The following is a 16,883-nucleotide window of genomic DNA, read 5'->3' on the forward strand; positions in this document are numbered from 1 at the left end:
ACGCGTCGGCGCCCGAACAGGCAGGTCTCCTTCCATCTTTGGCAAGGGTGACATCACGGGCGTCTGGGGGGTGCGCGTTCGCCCGCGGAGAATGATCTCGATTCGCGATTGTCTTCTACGCGCGGCGACGAGGCGAACATGGTGCTCTCTCTCCCGCCCATCCCTCCAGAGCTCAAGGCGATCACAGCCTACCTCCAGCGCGCAGACGAGCTGCAGAAGAATGACCCCGTCATCTCCTACTGGTGTACGTGTCCCCGCACAGCCCCCCATGTGCGCCACTCTAATATCGTCGTCCACCAGGTGCATACTATGCTGCCCAGCAGGGCATCGCGCTCAAACTCAAGGACTCGGCCGCAAGGCGCTTCTTGTTTGACCTGCTCGGCCTGCTCGAGCGCATGAAGACCGACCTGGGACCCAACGACGCCGTGCATGACGAACCTGCGAGCGCAGCCTATGTTGAGAACTTTGCTCTCCGTGTCTTTGCCGGAGCAGACAATGAGGACAGGACTGGGAACATCACAAGGTGCGTGAGCATACTACTAGTCTCTACGCGCATCGCCAACACGTCACGGTGCACGTAGGAACACTGCACGAAAGTTCCTCGCTGCCGCCAACTTCCTCGAGATCATGCGCACCTTCGACTCTGATAAAGCCGCCATCGACCTGCCTTCTATCGAGGAAAAGATCAAGTACGCTAAATGGAGGGCAGCAGACATCTCCAAGGCCATCCGGGAAGGGCGCAAGCCCACCCCTCCTGCAGGATCCGCAGCTGAAGAATCTCCTGCCGCAGCCCCCGACCTGCCCGACGTAGTCGTCGCCCCGCCCACAACACCCCCATCCGCTTCATCATCCCTTCCTGGCGCCCCATCTCCGCCGTCTATCACGCGGTCAACTCCCCCGCCACCTCAGCTCACAGGGCTCACACCCACAGAGCAGTTTGGCGCGTACCTTCCCGCAGGGCTCGCGCCGCCCCAACCCCCTCAGAGTCCGGGAAGCTGGAGCACCGCTGCAACCCCTGGTACTCCAGGCTTCACTCTCGATGATGCCGTATCGCCCGGTCCCGGCCCATCCGGCAGTGAGCCCGTGCCCAAGCCCTCCGTAAGCGGAGAGCTCGAGGGCAAGACCGAGGACGAAATTGATGAGGCAACGACGCCTCCCGCGTCAGCCTCCAAGTCCGTTCGCTTCACCTCATCCGTGGTGGGCGGCCAGGAGACCCCTGGTGCCATGCGCGCAGACGAGGATCCGTTCTCGATGCCGCCACATCCTGGCCCATCTGCGCCTCCATTCGAACAAGCCCAATCTGGCATTAACTACGGGATCGTATCTCCCCCACCTCGAGCTTCCCCCACGCGTCCACCACGGCCTTTGGCATCGTCGCCAAGCCGATCCTATCCACCGGCATACGTACAGGGCGTCCCGCCAGGGAACCCTCTGGACCCGGCGACAGCGACGGTCACGATGATGCCACCGCAGCTAACGCCGCACATAATCTCCCAAGCGCAGAAGCACTGCAAGTTCGCGATCTCGTCGCTGGACTACGAGGACCGGGAGCAGGCGGTGAAAGAGCTCCGGGAGGCTCTGCGGCTGCTCGGGGGCTGAGCCGCGCGCTCGGACGGGGGCGGGTGTTCCCTTATTCCGAGAGCGTCCGATGGGCTCGCGAGAGTTTAGTGTTGGCTGTGTTGTGCGTTGTAGATTCATATGTGCGTGGTAACGTGTGTGAGATGATCTCGGTGTTCTAGCGTACGGTGCTACCCCATAATTGACCTGGCCGGGTGGGGTGGCCCATGATCCATGCGAGGGCCGTCGCGCGGGTCGGGTCGGATCGTAATCTCGCGTCTGGACGGCTAGCCTGCAGATGTTCCCAGCGCGACGCCGCACACTCACGCTCGGTGATCCTGCCGCGGGGCGAGATTGGCTTCAGTCAGAGGCCACGAGCGACGGAGCTAGTCGGCCTCGACTGTGCGCTCGTCGGCATCGCTGCAGCCCTGACTAGAACCCCGCCCGAGATGCGCTGCGTTGCGTTCTTCGTTGTGAGCGCTTACACGAGATCGTGGCCTGCGAGATCGTTCGGCATTTGCCGGAAGGTGTTGGCAGACGTCTCGTACACTGTGACGTAATCTGCGCGTCTCCTGAGTCTACCGTCTCTCCCAGCTCGCGAAGCTCAGAGGAACTCCTCGTCGATCCAGTTCGTGTCGGGCAACGCCGTCTGCATAGATATTGGGCTGGACAGCTGCGTGCTGAAGTTCGCGCGCGTTCCGGGAGAGCCAGCACCAGGCCCTGTATTCGCAAACTCGGCGAAGGTGACGTTCGAGGTCCTGTTGGCAGCCCACAGCAGAGGCCAAGTTCATCAGCAAGCCGAAGGAGACATGGGATCGTAAGAATGGTTACCTGGTATCGCTGCTCAAAGTCCCGAGTCAGTTCAGCTCCAACGCGGTCTTTGTGCAAAGCTTTCAAGGGGGAACTTGGCTTACTCGGCGTTCCACACAGACCACCCTGCGGGACGGACGTTGGCTCCGAGGGTGCAGAACTGGAATACCACGCGGGCGTGGTCTCCCCACGGACGGCCGAGGAACGCACTGCCGCTGCCTTGGACTGTGGAGTTGTCCACCACGTACCAGAACGCGTCGTCGGTCGAGCGCCCAGACGCGGTTATGAACCCGTCTCCAATGGTCTGATCAAGGGGAAGAGAAGGAGAAGGTTATGGGGATATCGCTTGTTTCGCTGCGGGGTGTGCGTACGTTGATGACCGAGCGAGTGATCCAGATGCTGCGTGGGACAACGCCGGGGTAAGTCTGCGGCGGGACCAGCCATGGGCTCGAAGACTTACGAGGCTTTCTGACCAAATATCTGATGCGGAGAGGAAGTATGAATGACCATACACGATGACACCGAACTACCATGAGATTCCTAGTACTCACAAAGTCTACTGCGCCCTCGATCCAGCTATTCGCATAGTACTGCCTGCCAACCCCAAACGAGGGAGAAGCAACACGCTGCGGAGTCAGTGATGTCATTCCATACGAGGAGTCCGTGGTCATACGTACGTTCCAACGTTCGCAAGGAGCGTGTCTCTAAACATACCCCCAGGTAGGATTATCAGCCGACGGAGCGCGCAGAAACAACACCGAGTGAAGAACTGCACGCACTGGTCGCCTGTGATCTTGAGGCCGTACGCTCCAAAGGACCCGGCCTGGACACTGAGCGCAATGGCTTGGGCCTGCCACGGGATGTCAAGGAGGTACGTAAGTGCGCAACTCTGCTCGAGCAGGTTTAAGATTAGACTCGCCTGTTCGACGGGCTATATTTGGCCCGCAGCAAATGCGGAAAAGCCGTCCGAGTCAGTAAAGGATGGATAATGCATGTATCGCACCGCAGCACATATGAAGGCTCTCAGAGTCTCCCCTCGTGCGGACCTTGAGGCCTTGAGGCGAGAGGGACTGCGGGCGCGGCGATATGATGCGCTCGAGTGCGCCGAGTTGGGGCCCAGGCCAGGCCTTGGCACACAGGTAGCAGACAGCTGAGGCGGCGGCGCACCTTTCCATACGTGTTCGCGATGTTCAGATTGTACAGGGAGACGTTGGTGGCGTGCACTTGCACGGTGCCGCTCTTGTCGTTGTTGTTCTGGACCGCGGACGCGGGGACGTTGTTCGTGATCGTCACCGCTGCGGGTGGAGCGCGATCGTGGGTTCACACAGTAGCACACAGTGGTAAGTACTTAGTACCATGCAGTGCCAGTAGCTCGCGATCCGGGCGAAGCGAAGACGTACTGTTTCCGCTGTATGAGTCGGGCACGTCGGTCTGCCCGTACACTCGCACGTTGGGCCGCGTTATGACGGCAGTGTCGACGTATGTCCCAGCGAACACAAAGTACACCTGCCCATGCGCGTCGGAAGGGATTGCGTCAGTGGTGTTCGGGCGTGTGTCATAATATGCCAGTAAGTGGCTTGGCAACTTGAACTCACCAGACTGGACGTGTCTTTGAGCGCAGCTGATAGGTTAGCGTAATGGCCAGCGGCTCCGACCGTGATCGCGCCCGGAGGGGGCGCGTTCAAGGCGACGGCGTAAGTCGCGCAAGTCAAGAGCAGACCGAGTGTACAGAACTTCATCCTCGGGGCGCGCGTACGACGCCAGTGAGGGCTCGCATCGGACGTTTATAGGGTCTCGCGGGAGGCAGGCCGAGGGTGTCATGAGTTCCGCTTGCGGACGTGTCAGGTCAGACGTCGGGAGAAGACCGTGTAGAGTTCGACCGGGCTGCTCGCAATTCAAAGCGGCGGCCCGCGCGGAGGTAGCACGCTCGGTACCTCAGAGCCTGGGATGCACCGAGAGCGACTAGTGATGCATCGGGGTTTTCGAAGCTTGGCATGGAGCCGTCGATGGGCTAGACGGGGCGCACGGTTACAGGACACGCAAGGAGCGTTGCACAACGCCTGCGCAGCGATGGTATAGACTTCGGTCATGTCATCCATTACACTGGGTGCGTTGAAGCCGAGACATATGCGCGCTCCTGGATAATAGGTACCGGCGTATACCAATCGGGCAAGCATCGGCGAGCTTCCCCGTTGACAGGAACAGACAGTCGACCGAGGTACGCAATGACGCAACGCAAACACGTTGGCACTGGACGCCGAGTATTTTGATAGCCAGTCGGGTCGACCCCCAACACGTGCGACAACGTCAGAGGAAGACGGGATCTATCCAATCTGTGGAGTTGAGGACAGTGTGGATGGAAATTGGGGCGGAGAGGTGGGTGCTGAAGTTCGCGCGCCTGCCGAACGCACCGGGCCCTGTGTTCGCATACTCAGCGAAGGTTACGTGGTCGATGCTGTAGCGTACGTATGCCAAGGGCGATGAGCATCCCATCAAATCGTATCGGACAAAGCAACGAAGAGGGAGATCGGCTCACCGTGGATCACTGTGGACAGTTGTGGTACCGCCGTCAGTTACTCGCCTCTCGCAGAAACTCAAGTGGAGTACGGGAACTCACTCGGGATGCCACGACTGCCATCCTACTGCGGGGACGCCGTTCCCAAGATAGCAGTACTGGTACACCACGCGTGCGTAGTCTCCCCAAGGTCGGCCGAGGTATGTCTGCGTGCCGTTGCCCTGGACGACTGATCTGTCTATGACATACCAGAACCCATCGTCGCTTCCACGGCCGGACGCGGTGATGTTTCCATCCCGGATGGTCTGTTTGGAGTGAGCATATATGGCGACGGAGGTGTAAAAGGTACGCACATGGATGGTAGAGCGGGTGATCCACATCCTATCACGCAGCCTCAGGCAGTGGTTATGTCAGAATGCAACTACGAGGACGAACGAAGCATGCTGCCCGAAGATCTGATCCGAACAGGCTCAGTCTTCTTCCAGAAAACAGCGTGGCAATGGAGATAGCACGCACGAAGTCCACTGCTCCTTCGATCCGACTATTTGCATAGTATTGCCTGATGGTCCAGACGGTTCAGAGTTCTATTTCAGAGTAAAGAAACACCGTTCATACTCACGCTCCCACGTTGGCAAGAAGAGTATCCCTGCCATGTCAGCATGAGTCCACTGCGGCCGCCAAGTCTAGATGGTGCTCAACTGGTCGCCGGAAATCTTCAACCCGTAACCTCCGAACTGGCCCCCTTGGACGCTGAGCGCGATGGCCTGCGCCTGCAGCGAAATTGAGTTCATCAATACGTAAAACCACTCTAGAAAAGGCAAAGGCGCGCACCTGGTCCACGGGCTATAGACGACCCGGTCGGAGGAGGACCAATATGTTAGTCTCAGCCTTGTTCTCCATCGACTCGGATAGCTCAGGACGCCGTCCCAGAAGATGCTAAGCGTGGGGCCGTACCTTGCCGTAAGTGTTGGCAATATTCAGATTGTACAACGAGACGTTGGTCGCGTGAACCTGCACAGTCCCGCTAGCGTCGTTTGAACCCGCGACCGACGCGGGGATGTTGTTCGTGATAGTCACGGCTGCCCACGGTGAGCGATCAGTCGCAATGTTATCTCGGGCACATCGGAGGCGGTGGAACGGCTGACTGTTGCCCATGTACGTGTCCGGGAGCGGTGTCTGCCCATATATTCGGACATTTTCGCGAGTGATAATGGCCGTGTCGGTGTATGTCCCGGGATAAACGAAATATATCTGCCTCGGTATGGTTAATTCCCAACCAGTAGTCCGGAACCAGTACGAGCTCACCAAACTAGAATCATCTACGAGCGCTGCAGACAGATTCGCATATTGACCCTTGCTGCCTCCAACGGTAATGGCCCCTTTCGGAGGTGCATGAAGCGCGAGGGAGCCCACGAAGGAGCAAAAAATCAGTACTTGCAAACGCGCGAACATCGCCCGAGGTTAGCCCGACTTGCGTGTCGACCACAGCCAGGCATATATAGCGCTGGTAGCTACTGCATGTTGTCCCTCTCAGGCCGTTGGACGGGCCGCTTCGTCATGCGGAACGTCTGGTGAGTCCTGCGAACTTCGTCAGCAGCATTGCCCAACATCCACCCCGTGTTGCATGGCGAGAACGTGACTTCATAACACGGGCCGGGGAGCTATAATCTGCGCATGTAGCATCCTGCAAGGCCCGCCCGCCTGTTCCCGGCACTTGCTCGAAACGCACCCGGGTGCAGGCCATGCTGGCAGGAGCGCGACGTTCGGAATGACTAGCCTCCGAGTCGCACTTGGCGTGTTCTTCATCGTTCAAGTGGGCATATATTATCACGGATAGCCGCAAGCGAACACCAACGGCAATCCGAGTCCAATATATCGTTCTGACATTAGATCGTCCCAACCCAACGAGGCACGTTACAAGAACGCGGGATCAATCCAGCTCGTCGAGTTGAGCACCGTCGTGATCGAGACGGGAGCGGACAGCTTCGTGCTGAAGCTCGCACGAGTCCCCGACGCCCCTGGCCCAGTGTTCGCGTATTCTGCGAAAGTGACGTGGTCCGTCCTGCCCAGATCAAAGAGAGAGACAAGGTTAGCAAAACACGTCGTCTAGCTCAATTACCCCAACTCCACATCACTACGCACTGAGGGTCGCTGTCATCGCATATGCATTACGTCGTGTCAGTTCGCAGCTAGCCCATCCGCGAGATTGCTCGAGACGTACCTGGAGCCCCACACAGACCATCCAGCCGCAGGGCTGCAAAAGAAATTGTTCAGACCATAGTACGTGTGAGGGCTTGGAAATAACAACGGCGACTCACACGTTACTCCCCAACGTCGACCTCTGAAACACGACACGGGCGTAGTCGCGCCAGGGGCGGCCCAAGTAGGCCGTCCCGGTCCCCTGGACGGTCGAGTTGTCGATAACATACCAGAACGCGTCATCGCTCGAGCGGCCAGAGGCGGTAATATACCCGTTTCCAATCGTCTGCGGACGCGCGCAACAGTGTGAGCATTGATCATGCTGGCAGCCTCCGCGCCACGAAGAGGAAGGCCCTAGCAGAATCCGGGACGTACGTTGATAACCGAGCGAGTGATCCATATGCTGCGAGGCAGTGTCAGAATTTCTTTGCGTGAGCGGCTGTCCAGGAAGCTCTGAGTGTTGCGAAAACGCGCGACACTGACGAGGCTCTCATGCCAAATATCTAGAGAGACACTGCGTGAGTACGAGGGTCCGCGCTGTACGGCATTTAGACGTACAAAATCAACCGCGCCTTCAATCCAACTGTTCGCGTAGTACTGACTGAAGCGACCATTCCCGTTAAGTGGAACACAAACGTCCAGAGGGTGCAGGGATGCTCACGCTCCGACATTCGCAAGCAGTGTATCCCTGACACACATGATGTACCATCAAAAGCACGTTCGGCGTATAGACTGCCAATTCCACTCACTGGTCACCAAGGATCTTGCAGCCGTATGCGCCAAACTGACCGTCCTGCACGCTGAGCGCAATCGCCTGCGCCTAAAACAATGTGGCGACATATCTGGATGAGTACGTAATCCCGCCCTGGCCAAAAACCCCTGCCCTGACTGTTGACGTACCTGGTCGACGGTCTGCAGAGCACCCGGCAAAAGCCATGCGATCACATTTCAATAGACGTTAATCAGACCTGCGGTGACTCTGGGGACAATGGGCGCGATCACGCGCGCAACAACGCCGCCTACCTTCCCATACGTGTTGGCGATGTTTATATTGTAGAGTGACACATTCGTGGCGTGGACTTGCACGGTTCCGCTTGCGTCGTTGGAGCCAGCCTGAGACGCCGGAATGTTATTCGTAATGGTCACAGCTGAGTGAGAACCATGCAAAAAGGGTCAATATCCGGCGACGGCGGAGACAGTAGGACAACGCACTGTTTCCGGAGTATGAGCTCGGTGTGTTGGTCTGTCCGTACACTCGGACATTTGCGCGTGAGATGATCGCAGTGTCGGTGTACGTTCCGGGGAAGACGTAGTACACCTAGCGCGCAGCTGTCAATACAGTCTGGGAATTCCATGCAAATATTCCATTGGAACCTACCGAGCTAGAAGTGTCCTTGAGAGCAGCAGACAATGTGGCATATTTGCCGCCCGTGCCTACGGTGATTGCTCCTGCCGGCGGTGAGCTGAGCGCAAACGCACCCGTGAAGAGGCAGATGGACAGCAAGATGGCGCGCGAGAACATGTTGCGGGGTGCCAGACACCTCGCATTCTGGAGCACCTTATATCGTTGCTGCGCAGGACGAGCCAGAGCCGTCTGCTGCACGCATAGCGGACCGTCCCAAGTCATGCGAGATGCTGAACAAGCTCAGGTCGAACCGCTTTAGCAGCGAAGTTCGCCCGGAATGGTCACCAGAGCGCGTTCTAACCGGCAAAAGAAGGACGTTCAGCTAGTCGTGACTGTGAATGGCGGTCCGCTCGGAGATTGCACGTTCGGTACCTACCCATCCCTCCCTGAATCCACACATCTCACGCACATCACCTCATGGAGACTTGCCAGAAGTGTCCTGGGCATGATCACGCGACCATGGTGACGGACGATGCTCGGGAAGGACCGACGGCGTCGTGAGTTTGGAGAACATGCAACAGGGGGACACAGTACAGCTATGATGTAACACAGGGCTGCAGACGAGGTGCGAGGCGAGGAGGATCAGCTTCTGATTGAACAAAAGAGCACGGACGGCTATCAATATGCAGCAACATATGCACCTTGGATGAAGGGCGACGGTGTGGGCAAACGTGTGAACGGAGTGCTAGTCTGAGAATGCGCTGTTATGCGGGGGAAGCGTGGGGGAGCTCTCCGGGACCAGCGACGGGGCTCTCATGGAGGACGCGCTTGTCAGGCTCGCTGAGAATGAATTTGGGAAGCGCCGGTGGCAATTCTGGAGATGGAGACGCTGCGGTGCTGGGGGAGGTTGCGTTTGCGAGGTCCGGCGAGAGCGGCATGGAGTCCTTGGTGTTGGTGCGACTGGTGCCGAGGTCCATGACTGGGGTGTGGAGGGCATGGAACTGTGTCAGCGAGTCCGATAGCTCGCCAAGCTGCGGAAATGAAGGGAAACGAATGGTCAGCGCACGGAAACTGCAGCCGAGGACAGCATAAGACGAGTGAACCTTATTCATGATAGCGTCGATGGCCTCCCGTCGCCCTTTGAACGTCTCGGCAAGGTTCGTGAATTCCGCGTCCCGGGCCCGCTTACGTTGCTCCTCGACGGCGTCAGCGGCCCCTTCGGGCTCGTTCCACTCGTCGCCGACCGGGATCGTGTCAGAGTGGACGCGGCCAGCGACGCCGGGGGCGCGCTTGCCGCCGCGGGGGTCGTTGAGGCCGATGCCCTCCATCTGGACGTGCATGCTCGCGACCTCGCTCTGGAGCTCGCGGATGGTGGCGAGCCCGGACCAGAGGTCGTCCCTGCGCTGGTCGAACTGCGACGGGGCCGCATCACGTTCACGTTCCGAGGTGCGTCTGGGGAGCATGACGCCAGCGACGTTCCCAGAGAAAGGGTCGAGGAGAGGCTCGTGGGACGCGGGCCCTGGGGTGGACGACGCAGAGCGGGCGCCCGCGGACGGACTGGGCGTGCGCTCGATGCGGTGACTGTGTTCTGTGGAAGCGACGGTTGGGAGCACGCTTAGCGTTGGCGCAGCCGGGCGAACACTGCGCTCGGATGGGCCCTGCAGCTGGAGGTCGGCCAAGACGGCATCGTGGGGGGTGGCGAGGGCAGCAGTCGTTGGGCGCGGGGACAGAGGGGCGGTCGTGGACGGAGAGGGCGACGGCATCGCGGGTCGGGTGGGAGCACTACTCGCACTCGAGTCTCGCACTGGAGGCTCAGGAAGCCATGGCCAGTGGTAGTTGCCGTGTATGGATGGACCAACGCTTGACGCCGCTGTCACCCCGCACGCGCCTCCCATGTGCCGGTGGCGGCCTAACCCCGTAATGGCAGCCATAAAGTTCACGCAGGATGATCACGTTGAGCCCTCCTCTCTTCTCCGCCGCACTCCCTCTTCAATTCCGGGCGCATGCAGCATCACTTAGGACAACGGAGCAGGACGCCACTAGTGCGGCCAGTCCAAAGCATCAATACCTGACAGGCGATTACAGAGCTATGTACAGATACGGTCTAACCGTCCTCACCCAGACACGAGCTGGAGTCCATTACTTGACTATATAGCGATAGAATAGCCCGGCACAGACCACCCCGCCCTGTTGAAGAGCGAGTGTGCGACAACCCCATAAAGCAGCTGTCGTGACGAGGGACACTACGAGCCAATAACGCGTCAGATCTGCGTCGTTACGATGGCACAACGCGCAACAAGCTCGGCGCTCACTGATAGCACCGGGAGAACGTGCTCGGGGGAAGGTGTGAAGGCCACTGGCCAATCGCAACCGCCCCCTCCCATTCGTTCGAATGCGAACGGTAGAGGTCCAGCGACGCACGCGCATTCTCAAGCTGTCCGGCACTTTCTCAGCACATCTGTTCCGCGAGAACGAAGCGGGCTTAGACGCACCGGGCAGACGTGGTTCTCCTGCACCCGACGGCGCATGAGGTGCCACATGAGGGTCTGAAGGCCAACGACATGGTTCGGGGACCGAAGCGCATTGCGGAAGGGCTGGTACAGCGCAACGTCCCGAGTCGCCACAGCGGGGTGGCGGATGCCGAGCACTGACGAGACGGGCGAGAACGAATGAGTACAAGTCTCGACGAAGCACGCAGACCGACGCGCAAGAGGGCTAACCTGACAAATCTTGCCAGAGCGTGTGACCAACGATGATCTTGCCCGCGATGAGCTGGGCTACGCGTTGCTGGACTTCCTTCCAGGGCATCGTGTTCTCTGCTCGGGATGTGTCGCGGGGTGAGCGGCAGGGCAATGGAAGCGGGGTCGATCAAACGCACCCTCGCGAAGGTCAGAAGCCTGTATGCCAGTGGTGCTCGTGCGGTAATCGGTCACGGGGTTGGTGGGGAAGACATAGGTGCAGAAAACGATCTGCCCCCTATAGTCGACGAGTGCGACGCGCCTGCGATGCCAAGAGAGGGTGAGTGCGAGAAGCGGCGCACACGATCGTCGCTGAGTGTGGACTGACGCGATCATAGGCGTACCACCTCCCGGGCCGCAGCCGACGCTGGTGGTGGAGAGGCCGAGGAACTTGTCCGCGGGAGGCACTGGGAACTTCTGCTGAGACATTGGCGAGGTGGTTTGCGAGGAGTGGATGGACACACCTAGGCCTCTGTGTGGATGGACGACTTATGAAGGCGCGGGGACTCGAGCAGGATCGCACATTGGATCGAGCTGGCAGTGCCTGTGGTGCTTGAGGCGTTGACAGTTGCAGAACTAGAGCCGAAAACTGAAAATTAGCAAGCACGGACTTTGCAATTACGGACAGTCGCAGAGAGGGAGCGGACAGAGAAATTCGAGGAGGACGCCGGTGATTTCGGGGAAGTTGATGGCTGGGGCCGCCGGTCGGGGGTCCGAACGTGGGGGAGATTGTGGATGGATCTGGGAAAAGGCAGGCGGAAGATCCGTGGCATAACACTAATCTCAGCGAGCACGACAGCGCGCACCGCAGCGGGAGGCGGCATGCAATGCAGCCCTCCTCGACGCCGACACGGACGAGAAAGAAGACAGGCGACTGGCTGACGTACAGACGCACGATGGGCAGACATCCCGGCCAATTCTGTGGACAGCATGACCTCAGCCTTACGCACCTGCGTAGCGATTCTCCGCATGCCTGCGGGGCAATATATCGGGGGACGTCCTGCTCGACATGCCGATTTCGTCGGCCCTGTGCGGCCTCTGTGGTCGCCGAGCGGCGTCTCCCATTGGTGGGCAGCCCCCGCACGCGGCGAGGCGGGCGATGATTGGACACTGGCGAGGCGGGCGTAGAGGGGGCGGGCGCGCCACTGGCCTCTGGAGGGAGGGGCACGGCGAAGGGCTGTGGGAGCGAGCCTCGAGCAGGAGGCGAGTCTATTTGCTTGCTAAATTGCCCGCCCAGCGGGAATCTCGTCAGAACTTGGCGCACGCCAGATCCCGCGATGGATCTGCCATCCACGCACGCATGCTCCCCCAATCCGGCAACGCTCGACACAAACCACGCCCGCCCCTCCACAGGCGCCCCCCCGGCCGTTGCCGTCCTGCGGGATCTCCTCGGGCGATTCCTCCCATGCCTGCCACAGATCTTGCTCTTGCCCTGAATTCCAAGCCTGTTTCCCAGAGACTCCAGCTGCGCATTTGCTGGGTCCGTCGCGTGCACCACCCCCGTTTGGACGGCCACTTAGCCAGACAGTGTTGCACTTTCGTTCCACTAGGGCCGCGCTAACGTCGTAGCGTCCTCGGCGCCCGGCTACAACGCTCGCGCTGTCACCCCCGCACGCGTTTCTGCCCTGCGCGGGGCTCAATGGGGCCTTGACAACATATTCGCGACCGACGGCGGATCAGCGCACGAAACGAGCAGAGTGACGTGCTCACGCACCCATCCAGCCTTGCCCCCTGTCCAACAAGTGCTCATTCCGAATCTCCAGTGCTCGAGCCCTCGCTCGGGAGCGTCCAGCCGCGTCTCCAGGGGAACAAGCTCCAACTTACGCTACGCAAACCACGCCGCCTCGGTCGCATTTTCCTTCGCCAACACGATCGTCCCAAGTGATCCGCGCCATCAATGGCCCACTCCTCTCGTCCGAGGGCATCGTCAATCGACTGCAGCCGCAGCCGTGGACGGGGAAACCAATTAGTTATAGCCTGTAGATGTTACGTTACAAGAGACGCGCCCCTCTCGCACAGATCTCCTTCCGCCACACACCCCATCAACGGTGCAAGCGAAGCTCCTTGGAACGGCGTACCTGTGCCCTCCAAATCCGGCGGCGTAGCAGTCGCCAATGCCACCCCTCCTTGCCTTTTCGCGGGGCCGTGGGCACGTCAAGCCAGCCTAGTCGCCGTGTGCGTCCTTTGCCCGCCTGCGCTCCAGTGACATCCGTCTCGGCCCTCCATTCCGTCTCTTGCATATCGAGCGCGCTTTGAATGGCGGCGATGCGTGCCGCACGGTGGAGATTCCCTTGCTTCACCCACAGGGAAGCCCAACGCCGTCGCACGCGATCGTCAAGAATGTTCGGACCCCAGCGCCTCTCGAAAGAATACACGAGCTTGTCTGCGCGTTCTCCACACCGCCGCGTCGACTTGAGCGTCCGGAGCAGCAGAAAGACGGTTGTTGGGGTCGGCTCGAAGCAATGATGCATGTCGAGGAAAGCGAAGAGCGTCTCGAGCGCTGAAAAGTGCGCCGATAGATTACGTGCACGCCCGGAGTCCATGTGGAGATGGATGATAGCGAGGCACGCCTGCTGCAGGCCCTCGTCCAGCTCGCGCGGGAGCGACTCGAAGTACAGCCGCGTCATCTCGATCGCCGCTGCCCGCTGACCCTGGACGAGCAGCGCCCGGACCAGTGCGTGGATGACGCGCGGGGGAACGGCCTGCCACTCGTCTGCACTCACCACCGGCCGATGCTGCAAAAGGGCATGCATCCGCGCTGCGGCCACCGTGGGATCTGGTTTCTGCAGGAATTCTGCTCTGTCCTCTTTCGTGCGCCCGTCGTTCCTCGACACCCGCTGCAGGATCGCACCCCGTTTCACAGAGCCGAAGAACTCGAGCCAGACCGGTAATGGCATCCCCGGCCCATTCGCCCTCAGCCGCGCCGTCTCCTCCATCCACGCCGTGCTCCAGTGTCCGGACCGCACCATGGCCCGCACTCGGAGGACCCGTGTGTATGTGTTGCCCGGTAGCCGGTCGCGGACCATCTGCCGGAGGAGGTCTGCGACCGTCCCGAAGCTGGCACACCGGACGGCATATCTGATGAGGAGATTGAAAGAGGCGGTAGAGTGGAGAGCGGGATGGGCCGCGTGGTAAGACAGCGCCTGGGAAAGGCTGGTGGGAGGGTCGGCTGTAATTGCGTCCACAAGGTTCTGCACCAGCTCCTGCTGCGTCGACGGATGTGGAAGTGCGGATGGCTCTTTCGGCGGCGTGAAGGGGACGGCGTGGGGGAGGCATTCGGCCGGCACGGAGGCCCGTATGTCCTCCCATGGCGGGTCACTCTCATACGCAGGAGAGCCCGGTGAGAGAGAGCGGGGATGTTCAAAGTCATGAGGCGACAAGGTTTCGACACCGACGAACGTAACTCCGCGTCGCGTCGGAGGCCGGGAGGGTATGGAAGTGCGTCCGCGATTGTCCGCCGTGTCCGACGATGCACTATCGGAGGGATGACGAGGCGCATGCGTCGCAAGAGCCGGACGAGAAGGTTGGACGCGCGGCAACGCGTCAGGGAGGGACACGGATGCATGGGACGCCCTGTGTGCCCGGGGCATGGCATGAGGTGGTTGAACGCAATGTCAGAGTCACGCAGCACGCACCGTGTTTGTGACGACGAGGGTCCGCCCACTGCTCCTCCAACGTCATGACCTCCAACAGATGTGCTCACCGTGCTGGATGCTCCCGCCGTACGAAGACTGCTCCGATGGTAGGCACGCGTCGGGCGAGTCCTGGCCCACGCCCTGCCAGCAGCCGCCTGGAAGACCGAAGCAAGAGATAGAGAGGGCAAGTTTGCGGTCAAGGATGCATGATGGCGCATGCATGAGCATTCCAGCCAAGCTCGGTCTGGCGTAGTCTCTGCAGGTCGTCGGTGCCGGGACAGCACGGTAGTTGAGTGCTGTATGCTGTCGGCGTCTACTTGCGGCTACAAAATTCGCCACGTGCACGTCTTCGCCCGGCGCTCCGAAGTATCCGAAGCCTTTGATTGTCAGACTCAAAGGGCAACAGCCGTCAACAAGCAGGCACAATTCCCGAACATACATAATTGCTAACGATTCCAATAGTCTTGTCATGTCATTCATGCTATATATCGTAACGAGGGGATTGCGATGATACAAATGCAAGTAAGCAATGGGAGCAGCCGACTACATGCAGAGGGAGCGAACGATGCAAACACTCGTGAAACCTGTGTGCGAAAAGCGAAGGAGATGGGCAGAGGGAGACCATTACGAATATAGAGCGTTCATATAACCATATAACCTATGCGGACCACCCGGGCGTGTTCAAAGCACATCAAAGCGTCTCCATGGGCTGCCGACCGACAAGCCATCCAACCTTCAAGACCCAGCGATCACGGACTCCTTTCATGAACTGCCACTGCTCCTTGGCTTGAGCGAACTCGTCTAGGCCACGCTCCCAGACGGAGACAGTGTCCCGTCCGAACATACCGCCGTGACGGTTAACGGACTCGTCCACTCGATCGACCCAAGCCTCCCACTCCGTCTGGAGCCGTTTCGCAAGGTGTTCAGCAAGGGACGCCTGCGTGAGCGGTGGTTGTGAGAGGATGTGAGAGGTGAGGGCGGCCAGGAATTCATATGTCTCGATAGGGTGTAGCTTGTCTTTGTGCTGCTGACGGAGCGTGGCCGCGTGCGTCTGAGTGGTGTGCGCCTTCGAAGAGATGGTGGGTTCGGACTCCGAGGTGGTTGAAAAGGAGAAGTAGGGAAGATACGATATGCATGCAGCGACAAACTCTTCGATGTGTGGCTTGAGACGAGTGACGATGTATTCATCGCGCATGCCACCGCCCGGAAGCTGCGTAGACGCCGAACCGAATGTACTGCCTCCTAGAGGCCGCGCACCGAAACCGAAACTAGTGGAAAAGGATGATGCAGCTCTATTGCTGCCGAGACCTCCGGTGTTGTTCCAAGAAGAACCGGGTTGTGAGAAGAGTGAGTTGGAGTAGGGATACGCGTCCTTCAGCTTCTGTGCTGAATTCGCAAGTCCTTGCAAGGCGGTGTCGAGAGTTGGGCGAGGAATGAGTGAAAGAATGGTGGGCTTGAGGGCAGGTTGTGCGGAAAGAAGCGAAGTCACCAGTGGCAACAATGATTGCGGAGGCAAACTCGCTGGTAGGAACCATCAGACTGCAAGCTCCCGGAAGAAGTCAGTGATTGTGCTCACCAAGCAGGAAACCGACGTCGACATCGCTCTCATCATGTGTTGGAGGCTTGTTCTCCTTCGCCGTGTGTTGGTCCTTCCCAGCAGCGGTGACTGCGGCGGGCGTGGTGCGGGCACGCTTGGGCACGCCCCGCTTCGGTCTCTCAGGCGTCGGACTCCTGTCCATCCTCTCGTCTCTATCCTCCTCCTCCGGCTCATGTCTTCTCTTCCCCATCCTCACGGGTGGTTGTGTGGCTTGCGGGGTGATGCCCCATGCAGGTGGTTGGACGTGAGGGTGCGGCGCCGTAGGCCAGCCTTGCATCATGGATGGTTGCAGTCCAAATCCAAAGCCAAGTGGTGAAGGTGAGTGCCCGACTGGGCTGGGTCCAAAGCCAACTTGTAGGTGAGGATGCGTAACCACATTGGCCATAGTGGTGGTGATCAAAGATGGAGGTGAGTACGGCGGAGCAGACGAGACGAGACGGAGACGCGAGGCGCCGGCACGCCAAGAAAGCCTACGCGCCCTTCTGTC

The 16,883-nt window shown here is 59.7% G+C and overlaps 9 protein-coding genes across 9 annotated transcripts; 2 read left to right on the plus strand and 7 right to left on the minus strand.

Moving 5' to 3' along the window:
- Positions 1–138: 138 nt before the first annotated feature.
- L226DRAFT_541505 (DUF605-domain-containing protein) lies at positions 139–1,599 on the plus strand (the record flags this gene model as incomplete). The annotated part of the gene is made up of 3 exons (XM_067682064.1): positions 139–244; positions 301–523; positions 582–1,599. The coding sequence occupies 3 exons, from the start codon at positions 139–141 to the stop codon at positions 1,597–1,599; spliced, it is 1,347 nt and encodes a 448-aa protein (XP_067542465.1).
- A 393-nt stretch (positions 1,600–1,992) lies between these two features.
- On the minus strand, positions 1,993–4,229 carry L226DRAFT_528124 (putative pectinesterase precursor). Its single transcript, XM_067679272.1, has 12 exons — positions 3,963–4,229; positions 3,768–3,873; positions 3,535–3,662; positions 3,287–3,298; positions 3,147–3,217; positions 3,045–3,071; positions 2,919–2,961; positions 2,828–2,847; positions 2,739–2,766; positions 2,472–2,671; positions 2,389–2,397; positions 1,993–2,315 (listed from the first exon to the last, which is right to left on the minus strand). Exons 1-12 carry the CDS (start codon positions 4,104–4,106, stop codon positions 2,162–2,164), a joined length of 942 nt encoding a protein of 313 aa, XP_067542466.1. The 5' UTR covers positions 4,107–4,229; the 3' UTR covers positions 1,993–2,161.
- An 82-nt stretch (positions 4,230–4,311) lies between these two features.
- Positions 4,312–6,334, minus strand: L226DRAFT_607123 (pectin lyase-like protein; the record flags this gene model as incomplete). The annotated part of the gene is made up of 12 exons (XM_067685746.1): positions 4,312–4,822; positions 4,904–4,912; positions 4,985–5,187; positions 5,236–5,263; positions 5,318–5,337; positions 5,399–5,441; positions 5,502–5,528; positions 5,582–5,652; positions 5,714–5,725; positions 5,837–5,961; positions 6,028–6,133; positions 6,188–6,334. 12 exons carry the CDS (start codon positions 6,332–6,334, stop codon positions 4,675–4,677), a joined length of 939 nt encoding a protein of 312 aa, XP_067542467.1. The 3' UTR covers positions 4,312–4,674.
- A 462-nt stretch (positions 6,335–6,796) lies between these two features.
- On the minus strand, positions 6,797–8,603 carry L226DRAFT_564544 (pectin lyase-like protein; the record flags this gene model as incomplete). Its single annotated transcript, XM_067683657.1, has 13 exons — positions 6,797–6,944; positions 7,025–7,033; positions 7,104–7,136; positions 7,201–7,367; positions 7,457–7,484; positions 7,565–7,584; positions 7,640–7,682; positions 7,743–7,769; positions 7,831–7,901; positions 7,982–7,993; positions 8,105–8,229; positions 8,294–8,399; positions 8,460–8,603. The coding sequence occupies 13 exons, from the start codon at positions 8,601–8,603 to the stop codon at positions 6,797–6,799; spliced, it is 933 nt and encodes a 310-aa protein (XP_067542468.1).
- Positions 8,604–8,775: 172 nt separating this feature from the next.
- L226DRAFT_497070 (uncharacterized protein) lies at positions 8,776–10,266 on the minus strand. The gene is made up of 2 exons (XM_067677593.1): positions 9,530–10,266; positions 8,776–9,457 (listed from the first exon to the last, which is right to left on the minus strand). Exons 1-2 carry the CDS (start codon positions 10,187–10,189, stop codon positions 9,191–9,193), a joined length of 927 nt encoding a protein of 308 aa, XP_067542469.1. The 5' UTR covers positions 10,190–10,266; the 3' UTR covers positions 8,776–9,190.
- Positions 10,267–10,734: 468 nt separating this feature from the next.
- On the minus strand, positions 10,735–11,593 carry L226DRAFT_451356 (uncharacterized protein; the record flags this gene model as incomplete). The annotated part of the gene is made up of 5 exons (XM_067675008.1): positions 10,735–10,860; positions 10,919–11,073; positions 11,147–11,242; positions 11,305–11,426; positions 11,493–11,593. The coding sequence occupies 5 exons, from the start codon at positions 11,591–11,593 to the stop codon at positions 10,735–10,737; spliced, it is 600 nt and encodes a 199-aa protein (XP_067542470.1).
- Positions 11,594–11,883: 290 nt separating this feature from the next.
- L226DRAFT_10805 (uncharacterized protein) lies at positions 11,884–12,966 on the plus strand. The gene has a single exon (XM_067672098.1). It carries the CDS (start codon positions 12,174–12,176, stop codon positions 12,723–12,725), a length of 552 nt encoding a protein of 183 aa, XP_067542471.1. The 5' UTR covers positions 11,884–12,173; the 3' UTR covers positions 12,726–12,966.
- A 240-nt stretch (positions 12,967–13,206) lies between these two features.
- L226DRAFT_450386 (uncharacterized protein) lies at positions 13,207–15,017 on the minus strand (the record flags this gene model as incomplete). Its single annotated transcript, XM_067674945.1, has 2 exons — positions 13,207–14,737; positions 14,800–15,017. The coding sequence occupies 2 exons, from the start codon at positions 15,015–15,017 to the stop codon at positions 13,207–13,209; spliced, it is 1,749 nt and encodes a 582-aa protein (XP_067542472.1).
- A 210-nt stretch (positions 15,018–15,227) lies between these two features.
- L226DRAFT_497078 (uncharacterized protein) lies at positions 15,228–16,825 on the minus strand. The gene is made up of 2 exons (XM_067677594.1): positions 16,376–16,825; positions 15,228–16,320 (listed from the first exon to the last, which is right to left on the minus strand). Exons 1-2 carry the CDS (start codon positions 16,779–16,781, stop codon positions 15,491–15,493), a joined length of 1,236 nt encoding a protein of 411 aa, XP_067542473.1. The 5' UTR covers positions 16,782–16,825; the 3' UTR covers positions 15,228–15,490.
- Positions 16,826–16,883: the final 58 nt, after the last annotated feature.

Source organism: Lentinus tigrinus (genome assembly GCF_003813185.1).
Source record: "Lentinus tigrinus ALCF2SS1-7 unplaced genomic scaffold L226scaffold_1, whole genome shotgun sequence".
Lineage (NCBI taxonomy): Eukaryota > Fungi > Basidiomycota > Agaricomycetes > Polyporales > Polyporaceae > Lentinus > Lentinus tigrinus.